Genomic DNA, 15,162 nt, shown 5'->3' with positions numbered 1-15,162 from the left:
TGATAGAAGGATGGTAGAAGGTATGGAGCTGTCCTTATATGCCGAGTGCCATTCGTCTTTAGGAAATACTCAAGTTCCTTGCTGGGAAATGACCAACCACTTGGGAGTCTGTGTATTGTAAAATTTGTTTGCAGCTTTTCTGTTGTCAGATGATTGAACTCTGTGCACGTCCAGCTACTTTGAGTGGGAGTTCACAATGATTTAGAATGCTTAGTCCATGAAAGGACCTGCTTGACGCGTAACCAAATCCAGGGTTTACTTGGGCCATTCCCATAAATGTGGGGCACCTGCTGGCAGTAATGCTTTTGTCCTTCTTGGCACTATGGGTACTACCCACCAACGTGGCTATATCTGCATGTAATCCTGGCCTCCTGACAAAACATCTTTATTTTGTACACAGCTGAATGACCTTGCTGGAGTCCAGCCATTATCCGGCAGTGACCTTTGCTCAGAACAATCACTCGTGCTCCCCATAATTAAATGCTGTCCTCTATAAGGATCTGGTCAAACTGGGACTATAAAAGGTTTCAATTCTGGTTGTGACGGCCCTTTTGTTTCCTCCATCACCACCAGTTGTTTTAGTTTTGCTAGGATTGGATCTTCTTGTGTCCATAGTTTATATTGTCAGCGGTGACCAGAAGAGTGTCCAGATAGTTTAAAATCAGAATAGAGTCTTCAAGCGGCCATCACTGATGTATCTGACAGTAGGAGGCGGCTCAAGACATCTGCATTTGCGACTTGACCTCCTGGACAGTGTTCTAAATGGTAATTGTACGCACCTAGAAATGAGAGCCCACCACTGAATTCGATCTGAAGCTGTTGGTGGCACAGCCCTGGCCTCTTTAAGTAGCCCTAGCGGTGGTTTCTGGTGTGTTACTATTACAAATCTATGTTCATAAAGGTATCAGTGAAATGTTCTCACACCAAAGGTGACCGCCAAACCTTCCTTCTCTATCTGGGCATATTTGTGCTCTACATCTGCCAAAGTCTGGGAAGGCAACCCTATTGTGTGTTCCTCTCCATTGGGCCCTCTGTGAGCCAACACTACCCCAATACTGTACAAGGAGGCATCACCTGTCAGCACCAGATCAACACCTTAGTCGATGATAGCTGCTTTTTCACTTCCCTAAAGGCTATGTCTTGGCTATGAGACCATTTCCAAGGCTGACCTTTCTTCAATAGCAGATGTGAGGGGGTCATGATGGGGCCAGATTATGTAATAAAGCACCAATCCATGGAAAGACCTAAGCTCCAGTACAGACATGGGAGCTGGGGCACTTTTGATCTCCCTTACTTATTTTCAAACAGGTAGAACACAGTCTTATTAACTCTATGGCCCAAGTAGGGTCACTTGGGATGCCTGGAACTCATGTTTTTCCCTTCTAAGCCATACACCCACCTTGGAGAAATTTCTAAGGACTCTGTCCAAGTTGTCTAAGTGCTCATTATTTTTATTCACTGTTATTAGCATGTCTTCCAGATAAATGGTGACCTGGAGTCGACCTTGTAAAATGTTCTCCATTGTCTGCAGAAATATAGCACAGGTTGATGATACATAAATATATTGGTACAAATGCTTATGGATATTAATTGTAGCATGCATCTGGGAATTCTCAGCTAACCATAATTACAGGGATACATGGCTCATATCCAGCTTTGTGAAGGACAGCTCCCCAGCCAGCTTTGCATATGAATCCTTTAGGCGAAGGATTGGGTATTTATCCAACTGTGAGGAGCAGTTTACCGTTTGTTTAAAATCCCCTTAAATACAAACCTCCCACTGGGCTTCACAATTAGTACAACTGATTCTATCCATTCCTCAAACTGCATGGTTTGATGATTCCTTTGCTTGCCAGCCTTCTGCTTTCTCCCTCGCATTTTGTCTGTAAGACAATTGACACTGGGTGGGCCTTGCAAAATCATGGAATTGCTTCCTGGTTAACATGTAAGTTGTCTTTGGCTCCTTTGAAAAGTTTCTGGGTATTTCATTACGACTTCACTCAGGTGGCCATTCTCTGATCTAAATGTTCAGCCAATCTCGGTGAATCTTTCTCAACCAATTCCACCCCATCGGTCTTTTTGTACCACCAGTGGTAACTGAACCAGCTGCAAGACCCGAACCAAAGTTGTATCCTTAATCTGGAATGGTTCTTCGGGATAGGTTCTCAGTCTATTTGAGACCTTATGCAAATTTAAGAGTTGGAGTCCAAAGCGAATTTTGTTAAAGACTGGTTCTATAATCACTGGTACAGTCACGCTGGTATCAACTTCCATTAGCACCGGGTGACCATTTATTTTGATTTGTTCTGATCTGGATGTTGCTGAGCAATTTAACTGTTCCAAGCCTGATGTAGGTGGGCTTCCCAGGGTGTGCACTCTCCTGGATACCAGCCGATGAGCTCTCCTACTCATTTCAGACCCAGTGGGATACTTTTGTTGTCTCGAACCTGCTTATCTATAGCAACTACAATGGCTTGCCGGACCAGACATTGAAGAAAATGTTAACCATTTGGCCAATGCTTGGCTTTGTTTCAGGGGTTTGCTGTGGCCTGACCTAGAGTCCCCCTGTTCAGGATATGTCCTGAGTGAGGCTGTGCAATTGCCTTCACTCAGTTAGTGTCCCCTGACCTCAGTTGGTCTGGTGAGGGTGTCCACTTTCAACAGCATACACTGTAACTCATAAGCTCCACTTGCTACATTTTCCAGTGGTAAAGCCAGTTGAAGTGCCTGCTTGAAGACCAGTTGGGCTTCAGCTAGTAGTAGGCACTTTTGCATTGTTACGTCATTAATCCCACATATCAAACAGTTTCTCAGCATCTCATTCAGGGTTAAACCAAAGTCATGTGCCTCTGCTAGTCATCATAACCTCACCAAAAATCCTGATATAGACTCCTCAGTTCTCAAACTGCTGAGAAAAACTGATAACATCTCATAATTAAAGGAGGCTTGGGGTCACAATATTCCTGAACTAAATATGTCACATCAGATACTTTAGTATTTGATGCCTCAGGAAACATTAGACTTCTAATAACCAAAAAAGCTCTGGGTCCACTAGCCTTCAGGAAAATTAATTCATTGCTTTCCAGTGTCATTTGCCTGGAAAAAATAATGCATTCTTTCTACATACTGGGCCAATCTCTGACTGCAGGATTGAATGAGTTGAGCTTCCCAAATAAAGGCATGATGCTGGAAATGCTTACCCCACTGAGAGATGACAGTTGCGAACAAATTTCTTCAGCAGCGCAGTTTTGTCTCTCATCACCACTGAAATAACTCCTTGGTGGCTGGTATCCTGTCACCAAGTCACTTTTTATTTACACACAGAAAGTCCTTGATATTGATCCAGTTTCTTCAGAGCCAGCTCTCAGAGTGAACAGAACCCCGGACACTCTTGTTTACATCTGTTAGCTAGGGCTCCCTGATTGGTCCATCTGGCTGACCTTGTTACAATGACTACAGCTGGCTAGCCAGCATTTAATGCCCTAGCTGCTTTTGAGAAGATGGTGGTGAAGTACCTTCTTGAACTGCTGAAGTCTGTATGTTTTACGTAGACCCACAATGCCCTTAGGGAAGGAATTGCAGGATATTGGCCCAGCGATACTGGAAGAACAATGATATATTTCCCAGTTAGGATGGTGAGTGGCTTTAAGAGGAAATTGCAAGTGGTAGTGTATCGGCCAATCTTGTCCTTTTCAATGGAAGTGGTGGTGGGTTTGGAAGGATCTTCGGTGAACTTCTGCAGTGCGTCCTGTCGATAGTACACAGTGCCACTGCTGAGCATCGATGTTGGAGGGAGTGGATGTTTGTGGACTGATGAAATGGACCGATTTATTCTGGATATTGTCAAGCTTCTTGAGTGTAGTTGGGACTGCACCCATCCAGGCAAGTGGGGATTATTCCACACACTCTTGACATATGTCTTATTGATGATGGACAGGTTTTGGGAGTCAGAAGGTAAGTTACTTGCAAAAGTATTCCTAACCTCTGACCTGCTCTTGTGGTCATTGTGTTTATGTGGCAAGTCCATTGAGTTTCTGGTCAATGTAACCTCAAGGATGTTGATTCACTGACGGAAAAAACATTGAATGTCAAGGAACTGCACCAAAAGATCGAATTATGCCACATTCCTATCTACCCATGATAATGTTTCACCCCTTTCTTATCAATATTTATCTACCCATTCCTTGAAATATCCAAAGACAATGTTTCCAAGGCTTTTTGAAAAAGAGAGTTCAAAAGATTCTCAACCTTCTGTAAGAAGTATATTTTCCTTGTTTCTGTCTTAAATTGGGGACCCTAGTTATAGATTCATTTTTTTTATGATATGTCCTTTTCAAATTTACACTGCCAGAACCCATTAGGATCTGATGTGTTTCAACCAATCTTCCTCTTATTCTTCCAAATTGCATTGGGTACAAGCCTAGCCTGCCCAGTCATTCTGCATAAATCAGCCTAGACATTAGTCTAATAAAACTTCCCTGAAATGTTTCCACAGTGTTTACATTCCTCTTAAAGTAAGGTGACCAATACAGTCCAGAGTCACCCTAAACCTAGCCCGAACCCAAATCTGCTGTTCTCAGTGACCTATGTTGCTAAAGCACAGTGTCCTTTCTTAAATATTCAAATACCCTTACATTAAATTACAGCATTCTATTAGCTTTACTAAATTACTAATTATTTATTGCATTTTAACCTTTACTGGTTCATGCACAAGCGTATGCAGATCTCTCTGTATCTCAGAGTGCTGCAATCTTTAGCCATTTAGATAAAATGGTTTTCTTTTTATTTTTCCTACCAAAATGGACAATTCCACATTTTCCAGCACTGTTCTCCATTTGCCGGCTCCTTGGTCACTCATTTAATCTATCTACATTCCTTTGTAATCTCCTTCTGTGCTCTTCACAACTTCACAACTCTTCACCAATATCATTTACATATTTTTATCTTTTATTTCTGCAAAACCGCTTGATTTGTCACCTTATCGCATGCCTTCTGGAAATGTATTTACAATACATCCACTGGTTCCCGGTTATCCATAGCAAATGTTCCTTCCTCAAAGAACCTGAAATAAATTGGTTGAACATCATTTCTCTTTCACAAGACCATGTAGTTTCTGCTTGATTACCTTGAATTTTTCTGAGTGCTGTGCTATTACATATTCATTAATAACTTTAAACATGTTCTTTACAACAGGCATTCAACCAACGAGCCTGTAGTTTCTAGTTTTCTGTTTTCCCTCCCTTTTGAATAAAGGACTTACACTGACTATTTTCCAAACTGAAAGAATTTTCCAAACTGAAAGAATCTTCCACAAATGTAGGAAAATTAAACACGTGCATCAAGCATCTTACAAGTAACTTGTTTTAAGATGCTAGGATGAAGTCCATCAGGACTTGGTGGACCTATCAGCTCACAGCTTCAACAATTTGTTCTGATCCACTTTCCCGGTGACTGTATTGAGACCCTTCCATTTCCTGATTTACAAATATTTCGAGAATGTTGATTGGACATAGTGAAGACTGATGCAAAATAACTGGTCAACTCATCTATCATTGAAATCACTTGCTGTTCAGGAACCTAACTGAATGATGCCAGAGAGCTCTCAGTACCACTTGCATGCAGTCCATGGCCCTTTGTACCTGAAGGAACACATCCGTGGCTCCACAACAAATGGCTTGGACACCTTGACTCTCTGAGTCATTGACGAACCTAACGAAGTAAATTCCTTTCCTGGAAAGGGCATCTGTGAACTCATGAATGTGGGAGACCAATTGGGCAATGTCCCATATATCCCTGGTTGAGGTTGGAAAGTAACAGTTGACTTGGACTTTTGATACTGGAACTTCAGTTTCAAGTCCCAAGTCACAATGCTGCAGTTGTGTCTGTAGAAGATGGAAGGTGGAGGTGATGGTGTCTCTGGTCTCACAAAGATGCCTCCAGTGTTGTCTTTCATTCGTCTGCAGGTATAACATTCCTTGGTAAACTGTTTTACAGTGCTGAAGACACTGGTTCTTCTCTTCATTGACTGCTTGAGTGTCTGCAGCTTTAACCCCTGAGCATCATGTCGCTGTTCCACTCATGTTGTTAGTTCCTTCTTCTCCTTTTCCTTTTGACTTTAGTAAAGCTAATAAAGCTGCTGAGTTGAGTGGTCAAATGTTTGGCATGGGAATACTGAGCTAAGGTGTAAATTTTCCATTTGTGAAATTGACAGAGTCAATCAGACCTTCCAGTCCTTATCAAACTGCTCATGTCTCGTGTGAAAGCTTGCCCTAGAGCCACTTTTACATAGTGAGGTACATTCTCCATAACTCATGACTGCTTTTCCCCTTCTCAATGCTGTCATGTGGAGAATATTTGTAGCTTTGATCATTACTTTGCCTCCTATGTATACGGCAATTAGCTCTGGTCTTCAACTTCGCCTGGGTGATAGCATTATAACCTTCATAATGCTGACATCCCCATGTTCTTAGCTTTCATGTATATGGGCCTATGAATGCTCCTGAATGGCTGAATAACTCCCCCCAGCATCACTGTGAGGCACCGTTCTTGTCAAGGGTTATTGAATGATGGAACCTGGTTGGGATGTAGGAATTTGGGGCTCTGACAGTTTTATTGCCATTTATTCTGCAGTCAGTGTTTCCTGTCAGAGCAAAATCCTTAACTGAATGCTGATGCAATAGTGTTTATATGTTTCTATTTCCACTCCCTCAGCCAGAATTGAGCAGAAATACTTGCAAAGAGATCTGGAGCCCTTTCCATTTGCACTGCACTGCACATTCTCCACGATGATGTGGAGGAGCCATTGTTGGACTGGGGTGGACAAAGCTAAAAATCACACAACACCAGGTTATAGTCCAACAGGTTTATTTGGAAGCACTAGCTTTCGGAGCGCTGCTCCTTCATCAGGTAGCTGTGGAGCAGAACCATAAAACACAGAATTTATATCAAATCCCAGAACTTCTTTTAAGTTACATATTACATATTAATGAAAGGAAACCTGCAACACATTCTAAAAGATGAAAGATTTAAAAGCAATCTAGGGTTTGTTCAATATATTGTATCAGTTGCATGACCCTGTGATATTTTGCTATAAATGTTGAATTTAGACAAGATTTGGAGATGCCGGTGTTGGACTGGGGTGTACAAAGTTAAAAATCACACAACACCAGGTTATAGTCCAACAGGTTGAATTGGAAGCACACTAGCTTTCAGAGCAACACTCCTACATCAGGTGATCGACAATGCTGACAATCACCTGATGAAGGAGTGGTGCTCCGAAAGCTAGTGTGCTTCCAATTCAACCTGTTGGACTATAACCTGGTGTTGTGTGATTTTTGACTTTAAACAACATTGTCAATTGTGTAACATTGGCTTGGTTACCCCTGAGGTACCTCTTGCAACTTTCAAACTAACAAGTTTCCTGTAAATAACGTTGCAAAATAACTGAGCAGAAACTATTGGACCCTTAAAAAAATCCAGCGATTTGGCTGTCAATCACAAATAAATTATGTATCCACAACATTTCTTTTGGATATAAAATAGACAGTGCTGGCCATTCAGACCCTCTGGTCTTTTCTGCTATTCAAGATAGCTTTGGCAAATAGAGTTAAGGAAAATCCAAAGGGTTTTTACAAATACATTAAAAATAAAAGGGTAACTACGGAGAGAATAAGGCCCCTCAAAGATCATCAAGGTGGCTTTTGTGTGGAGCTGCAGGAGAAGGGGGAGATACTAAACGAGTATTTTGCATCACTATTTATTGTAGGAAAGGACATGGAAGATATAGAATGTAGGGAAACAGATGGTAACAGCTTGAAAAATGTCCGTGTTACAGAGGAGGAAGTGCTGGATGTCTTGAAATGCATTAAAGTGGATAAATCCCCAGGACCTGATCAGGTGTATCCTAGCTAGGGAAGTGATTGCTGGACCTCTGACTGAGATATTTGTATCATCGATAGTCACAGGTGAGGTTCTGGAAGACTGGAGGTTGTCTAATGTGGTGCCACTGCTTAAGAAAAGTGGTAAGGACAAGCCAGGGAACTATAGACCAGTGAGCCTGATGTCAGTGGTGGGCAAGTTGTTGGAAGGAATCCTGAGGGACAGAAACCAACCCTCCACCAGCACCCTGTGTCTTCTACCTTTGAGCCAGTTCTGTATCCAAATGGTTAGTTCTCCCTGCATTCCATGAGATCTAACCTTGCAAACCAGTCTCCCATGGGGAATCTTGTCGAATGCCTTACTGAAGTCCATATAGATCATGTCCACCATTCTGCCCTCATCAATCCTCTTTGTTACTTCTTCAAAAAACTCAATCAAGTTTGTGAGACATGATTTCCCATGCACAAAGCCATGTTGACTATCCCTAATCAGTCCTTGCCTTTGGCTCAAAGGTAGATGTTGTTTTTCAGACTGGAGGCCTGTGACCTTTGGAGTGCCACAAGGATTGGTGCTGGGTCCACTAATTTTTTATCATTTATATTAATGATTTGGATGTGATCACAACAGGTATAGTTAGTAAGTTTGTAGATGACACCAAAATTGGAGGTGTAGTGGACAGTGAAGAAGATTATCTCAGATTACAACGGGACATTGATCATATGGGCCAATGGGCTGAGAAGTGGCAGATGGAGTTTAATTCAGATAAATGCGAGGTGCTGCATTTTGGGAAAGCAAATCTTAGCAGGACTTATACACTTAATGGTAAAGTCCTAGGGAGTGTTGCTGAACAAAGAGACCTTGGAGTGCAGGTTCAGAGCTCCTTGAAAGTGGAATCGGAGGTAGATAGGATAGTGAAGAAGGCGTTTGGTATGCTTTCCTTTATTGGTCAGAGTATTGAGTGCAGGAGTTGGGAGGTCATGTTACAGCTGTACAGGACATTGGTTAGGCCACTGTTGGAATATTGTGTGCAATTCTGGTGTCCTTCCTATCGGAAAGATGTTGTGAAACATGAAAGGATTCAGGAGAGAATTACAAGGATGTTGCCAGGGTTGGAGGATTTGAGCTATAGGGTGAGGTTGAATAGGCGAGGTCTGTTTTTTCTGGAGCGTCGGAGGCTGAGGGGTGACCTTATAGAGGTTTACAAAATCATGAGGGGCATGGATAGGATAAATTGACAAGGTCTTTTCCCTGGGGTGGGGGAGTCCAGAACTAGAGGGCATAGGTTTAGGGTGAGAGGGGAAAGATATAAAAGAGCCCTAAGGGGCAACATTTTTACACAGAGGGTGGTACGTGTATGGAATGAGCTTCCAGAGGAAGTGGTGGAGGCTGGTACAATTGCAACATTTAAAAGGCATTTGGATGGGTATATGACTAGGAAGGGTTTGGAGGGATATGGGCAGGTGGGACTAGATTGCATTGGGATATCTGGTTGGCATGGACGAGTTGGACTATCTCTATGACTCTAACTAAATTATGCCTCATTTATGTCATAACTCTATCTTTACACTTAGTTTCTCTTATTTATACTATGCTTGTCTAAAAAAAACTTTACTAATCACAACTTTGAACATTTCATTGACTGCCAAACCCTATCGTACCAATCTCAGTAGGTTTGTTTGTGTGTGTGGGTGAGTTCTCACCTTCCCTTGCCCTTGTGTGAAGACAATCTTTCCTGACATCACCTTGGATTAACCTAGCTCTAATGCCCCTTTGTTATGGACCCTCCTATCAATTCATTTAACTATCATAATCACCCCCCAATTAGATCATACCTTAATTTTATAGGTAGAGGATTTTTATAATTTTATTCGATTTCTCCTAATTTTATGCATTTTACAAGAAATTATGCTATTTCTTCCAGTTGTACCGGAAGGAGGAATTAAGAGAGACATTGTGTTCCTCGTTGATGCATCAGACAATGTTGGAAGGACAAATTTTCCTTTAGTCCGTGACTTTCTGTCAAGTATATTGGAACACCTCGATATTGGAAGTGACAGAGTGAGAATCGGTCTGGCACAGTATAGTAATTACGCAGAAACAGAATTCTATCTGAACACGTATTCTTCTGAAGATGAAATTCTAAGGCATGTGAAAGGACTAAGACTAAGAGGTGGGAGGACCCTTAACACAGGAGCAGCATTGGACTCTGTCCTCCGCTATCATTTCACTAGATCTGCAGGAAGTAGGAAAGATGAAGGTGTTCCTCAGGTATTGGTACTCATCACTAGTGGAAGCTCTGGAGATGATGTTAAACCACCTGCAGATAAAATGAAGCAAGATGCTTTGGTAACCTTTGTTATAGGAGCCAAGAATGCTAACCCAGCCCAGATGAAAGAAATTGCAAGTAACCCAGGTCTGGTATTCAGCGTACAGGAATTCCAATCCCTACCAGACATAAAGGAACAAGTGACATCCTCATTACAGACACTGGCTGCTCCACCAGTAACTCAGGACAAGACAAAAGTAATTGCTGAAAGAGTAACGGATACTGTTGCAGAAGGTAAAAGGATTCTGTTCTCTATTTTACTTCAACCTTATTCACAGAACATTCATTCTTAGCAAGGGAAGAACTAATACCTTTATCATCAGGGTAGGTGAGGATTTTGAAACGGTCCCATGTGTTTGATATTTTCCAGCTCATGCCCTGAAATAAAGACCTTACAATTTCCACCCATTTTCAAAGCAAATCAACGAAAATAAATGAACTCATCTCACGTCTTAAATTTGTCACCATTATCAGTTCACAATTAAATATGCGTCGACAATAATCTCAGCCAGTGCACATCTAACCACTTATTGCATTAAACAATAACATTTTCTGATATCGCTTTTGGTTCTTTTGCCACTTACCTTCACCTATGTGCTCTGCTGCTTGACCTTTTAGCGACAGATTCTGTCTGTCTACTCTGTCCAGACTCCTCATGATTTTGAATATTTCCGTCAAATTGCATCTCTTTGTTTCTCTTTTCCAAGGAGAATGAGACCAGTCAACCCATAGAACTGAAGAATTTCATGTCTGTTAATATTTTCTGCACACTCTCGAAAGCCTGCAATTGCTTCCAAAAGCACAGTCCAAGAATTGAACACAATACTCAGTTGACATTGGAATACTTTGTCATAGAGATTCATCATGACTTCTTTATATTTGTACTTGGTGTCTCTATAAACCCCACGATACCATATACCTTTTTAGCAGTTTGTCAATCTGTCACATCAGCAATAATGATCAGTGCACATTTAATCATGAGTTTCTGTTCCTGCAGTCCCTTCAGAATTGTATCCACATTTATTTTTCTTACCAAAGTGTACTACTTCATACTTCTCTGCATTAATGTGCATTTTTCATGTGTCTAACCATTCCACCAGCCTGTAACTATTCTCTTGAAATCTATCAACATCCTTCTCACAATTTACAAATCTTATGAATTCTCTTTCATCAGCAGAGTTTGAAATTGTGCTCTGTACGCACAAGTCATTTGCACTGACCTTTGGAGACCTTTCCTTCAGTATGAAAACTGTTTACTCGAATATTCTGTTTTTTTGATACTCAACCAACATTGCTGCCATTATCGCTTTTATCCCAGTGGCTTTGACATTGATGACAAGTCTATTATGTACGATGAAATGTTTTTTGAAAAGTTGATACATAACACATAAATCACATGACCCTCATCAAACATTTTAGTTTTTCAAAAATTCAATGAAGTTGGTTAAACAAGTTGTTTCTATTGAACTAAGTGAATCTCACAAAGAACGTTGGATGGTATGAACAGAGCAATTTGTAATTTGTCATTCTCAATACTTTGCTTGACAGTCTATCAATGGGGTCATGAAACAACTACAGAAGAACCTCAATTATTTGGCATTCCATTATCTGAATATTGAATTATCCAGCAAGATTACAAGGTCCCTAAGCTTGGCTAAACTATGTTATCTGGCATTCGATTATCCAGAATTCGATTAACTGAACAAAATACTCCCCGCCCATGTCCTTCGGATAATCAAGGTTCCTCTGTATATGAAAGAAACAGTCATTCATTTTATTTCATATGGGATCCTGGATAATTTTTTTTGATATTGGTTAATGTGGCCCATGTTTAAGTTAAGGAGCAGCATTTTTCAAGAATTGCCACTTGCCATCGATCTCTTGTTTTGTTTTGTCCATACTGAAAGAATTCTGCATTTCCGACAGGAGGTTCCGATCATAGTCATAGAGTCAGAGAAATATACAACACAGATAAAAGGGTCTTCAGCCCAACGTTGCCCCGTCTGTCAAAAACAAACACCTAACTCTTCCAACCTCACTTTCCAACATTTGGCACATGGCCTTGTATTCCGTAGCATCGAGTGAACATCTAAAAACTTGTTAAATATCATAAGGGTTTTTGTCTCTTCCACTCTAGTCGGCAGTGAGTTCCATATTCCCACCACCCTGAGTGAAAAACAAGTTTCCTCTCATCTCCTCTAAACAATCTGCCTTTATCTTAAACTAGTGCCTCCTGATCATTGAATTCCCACAATCAAGAGGGAAAGTTTCTTCCTTTCTACCTAATCCATCTATATATATTTCAGTCTGTCCCCTCTCAATCTCCTTTGTTCTAAGTAGACTGTCCTATCCAGACTATCCTATCTGTCTTCATAACTGAAACTCTCCAGCCCAGGCAACATCCTGGTAAATCTGTAGTTCTGAATGGTCACTAGACTTGAAGCTTTCAGTCTGCTTTCTCTCCACAGATGTTGCCAGACCTGCTGAGTTTCTCCAGGAATTTCTGTTTTTATTTGAGATTTCCAGCATCCGCAGTTCTTTGTTTTATTTTTGATGAAGAGGGCATCTGGCATTGATGTAAATGACAGAATGACCCAAAACTCCTGTGGACAGAAAAGTAGATCTTGTGCAAAAAGCATTTGAAAGGACAAAATGCAATGATAGTTAAATCTTAAGCAAAGTAGAGCCTCCCATTCCCTCACAACCTGCACATAGATTATCTGAAGCAAAACTTTGGCTACAACCTTTGTTTCTGAAGACTCATGCAAAAACAAATTGAACTTATCAAATACTCTTCTGTACCTTTTGCATTTGTAATAACAGAGTTAAAACACTATGTTTGATCTATTTTGCTTACGTATTTCAATCCTTCACTCTCACTCTCTTCTGTTTAGCTGAATTTTGCCATTGCCCGACTATTGACTGACTATTGATCATTTTGACTGTTGTCTTTATACTTTTTTTCTGACAGCAACAGCCTTAAAACTGGTGCAAGAATCCTCTGCATTATTCCACATCTCTGATCTAATTCCGATAATTTTCTTTGTAAGTAATCATATTACTTGGTTTATTATTTGTATTTTTTTCTAGTTACACCCGAAGCTGAGAACAAGAAAGATATTGTGTTTCTGATTGATGAATCAGATAATATTGGGAATTCAAATCTACCATATGTGCGTGACTTTATCATAAGAATAATTGAGAACCTGGACATTGGACGTGACAGAGTGCAAGCTGGGTTGGTACTGTACAGTAATAATCCTGAAACTGAGTTTTACCTTAACACCTACACAAGAAAGGATGAACTGCTGTCTCTACTGAGAATGCTCAGATTTAAAGGTGCCAGGACAGCCAACACTGGCAAAGCATTGGACTTTGTCCTCAGATACCACTTTACCAAGTCTTCAGGCAGCAGGAAAGAGGAGGGTGTTCCTCAGATTTTAGTGCTGATCACTGGTGGGAAGTCTGGGGATGATATCAAAGCATCTGCAACTGCATTGAAACAAGCTGCTATAATGACCTTTGCCATTGGAGTCAGAAATATGGACACAGCTCAACTAAAAGAAATGGCATTTGAACCCAGTTTGGCTTACAGTCTAAGGGATTTCTATTCACTATCAGATGTGGAAGAAAAAATATTGCCCCAACTACAAAGGCTGCGTGTTCCACAAATAATTATCGATGAGCTAAAAGTAGACATTCGACAACCGACTGTTACACCTACAGAAGGTATCTAACTAAAATGTTATGTTGTTAAGAGCTTATCGTAATACTTTTAAGGTTGACATATCCATCAACTTACATAGAAATCTTTAATATTGCCAACACATTGCCATGAGTCTGAATGCAATATGTCTGGTCCACAAAGTGGTCCAAAAACAGGGATTGAATAAGGCAACGTTTGAAAGTGGAAGACTGAAAATATTGTGATGCAGTGTAGGGAATAAAATCTGAGGAAATATCAACAGATGTAATGAAAATTAGATCATAAATGTCCTCCATTTTATATGTTTGTTAGTACAGAATTTGTGGAAACCGTAACAGGAAAATTGTCATCATTTCTAAATTCTGGAAATTTTTTTTCTTGAACTAATCATATACGCGAAACCAACCACAAAGATTAAAAATTACCCTGTAGATAGATACGCCCTTGACACCCAAAGGATGTTCTTACTGTTCAGAAAAATGTCTCCATAGGTTTGCTGTGTGAGTTAAGAAAGAGGCTTGGAATGTTATTGTGGATTCCAGGAAATTGGAGTCAAAAGAGGGCAAGGAGTAAGTTTCAGGCGAGATTCTCATCCACTCAGAGGAATCCAGTTATAAGAATTAGGAATTACTAAGACTATTAAAGGGAAAGAAGCAAGTTGTATTGACAATCCCCTCAATTTGTTTCTTATTGGACATGTACCAGTCGTATAAAACTGCTTTCAATGAAGTACATGTTCAAAATGCTCATAAAGTGAGGGGTGGTGATTGGGACTTATCTCCCACATGATAGTCTTCACTATCATAGAATCCCCACAGTGTGAAAAGAGGCCATTCAACCCTTCGGGTTTGCACCAATCCTCTGAAGAGCATCCCACCCAGTTACAGCACCCTACCCTGTTCTCATAACCCTGCATGTTTCCATGGGTAATCCTGCACATCCCATGACACTACAGGGAAATTTTAGCATGGCCAATCCACCTAACATCTGCATCATTGGACTGAGCAAGGAAACTGGAGCACCCCATGCAGACATGGGGAGAATGTACAAACTTCTCACAGACAATTACTGGAATTGAACCTGAGTCCCTAGTGTTGTAAGGTAGCACTGCTAACCACTGAGCTACCATACCACCTGTAAACCAAATCAAATAAGAAAATTCATTCACATGGCAGCTTGATATGCAGCCTGCAAATCTGCAATGTGGTAGTGCTGTATAAACATTGTAACTATTATTCCCATTATTTTGGCA

General features: G+C 40.7%; 1 protein-coding gene across 5 annotated transcripts in view; it reads left to right on the top strand.

The window, feature by feature from the left end:
• The window catches only part of LOC140481978 (uncharacterized), a 160,860-nt gene that overhangs the window by 100,396 nt on the left and 45,302 nt on the right, over positions 1 to 15,162 (top strand). For all 5 annotated transcript variants that reach the window (XM_072578757.1, XM_072578759.1, XM_072578760.1 and 2 more), the window contains 2 exons: positions 9,800 to 10,438; positions 13,295 to 13,933. In XM_072578757.1, coding sequence (XP_072434858.1) covers positions 9,800 to 10,438; positions 13,295 to 13,933 — 1,278 coding nt within the window. The remainder of the gene's footprint in view (positions 1 to 9,799; positions 10,439 to 13,294; positions 13,934 to 15,162) is intronic.

This window comes from Chiloscyllium punctatum, chromosome 10 (genome assembly GCF_047496795.1).
Source record: "Chiloscyllium punctatum isolate Juve2018m chromosome 10, sChiPun1.3, whole genome shotgun sequence".
In the NCBI taxonomy this organism is placed as follows: Eukaryota; Metazoa; Chordata; class Chondrichthyes; order Orectolobiformes; family Hemiscylliidae; genus Chiloscyllium; species Chiloscyllium punctatum.
This window is presented reverse-complemented; position numbering and strand designations above follow the sequence as displayed.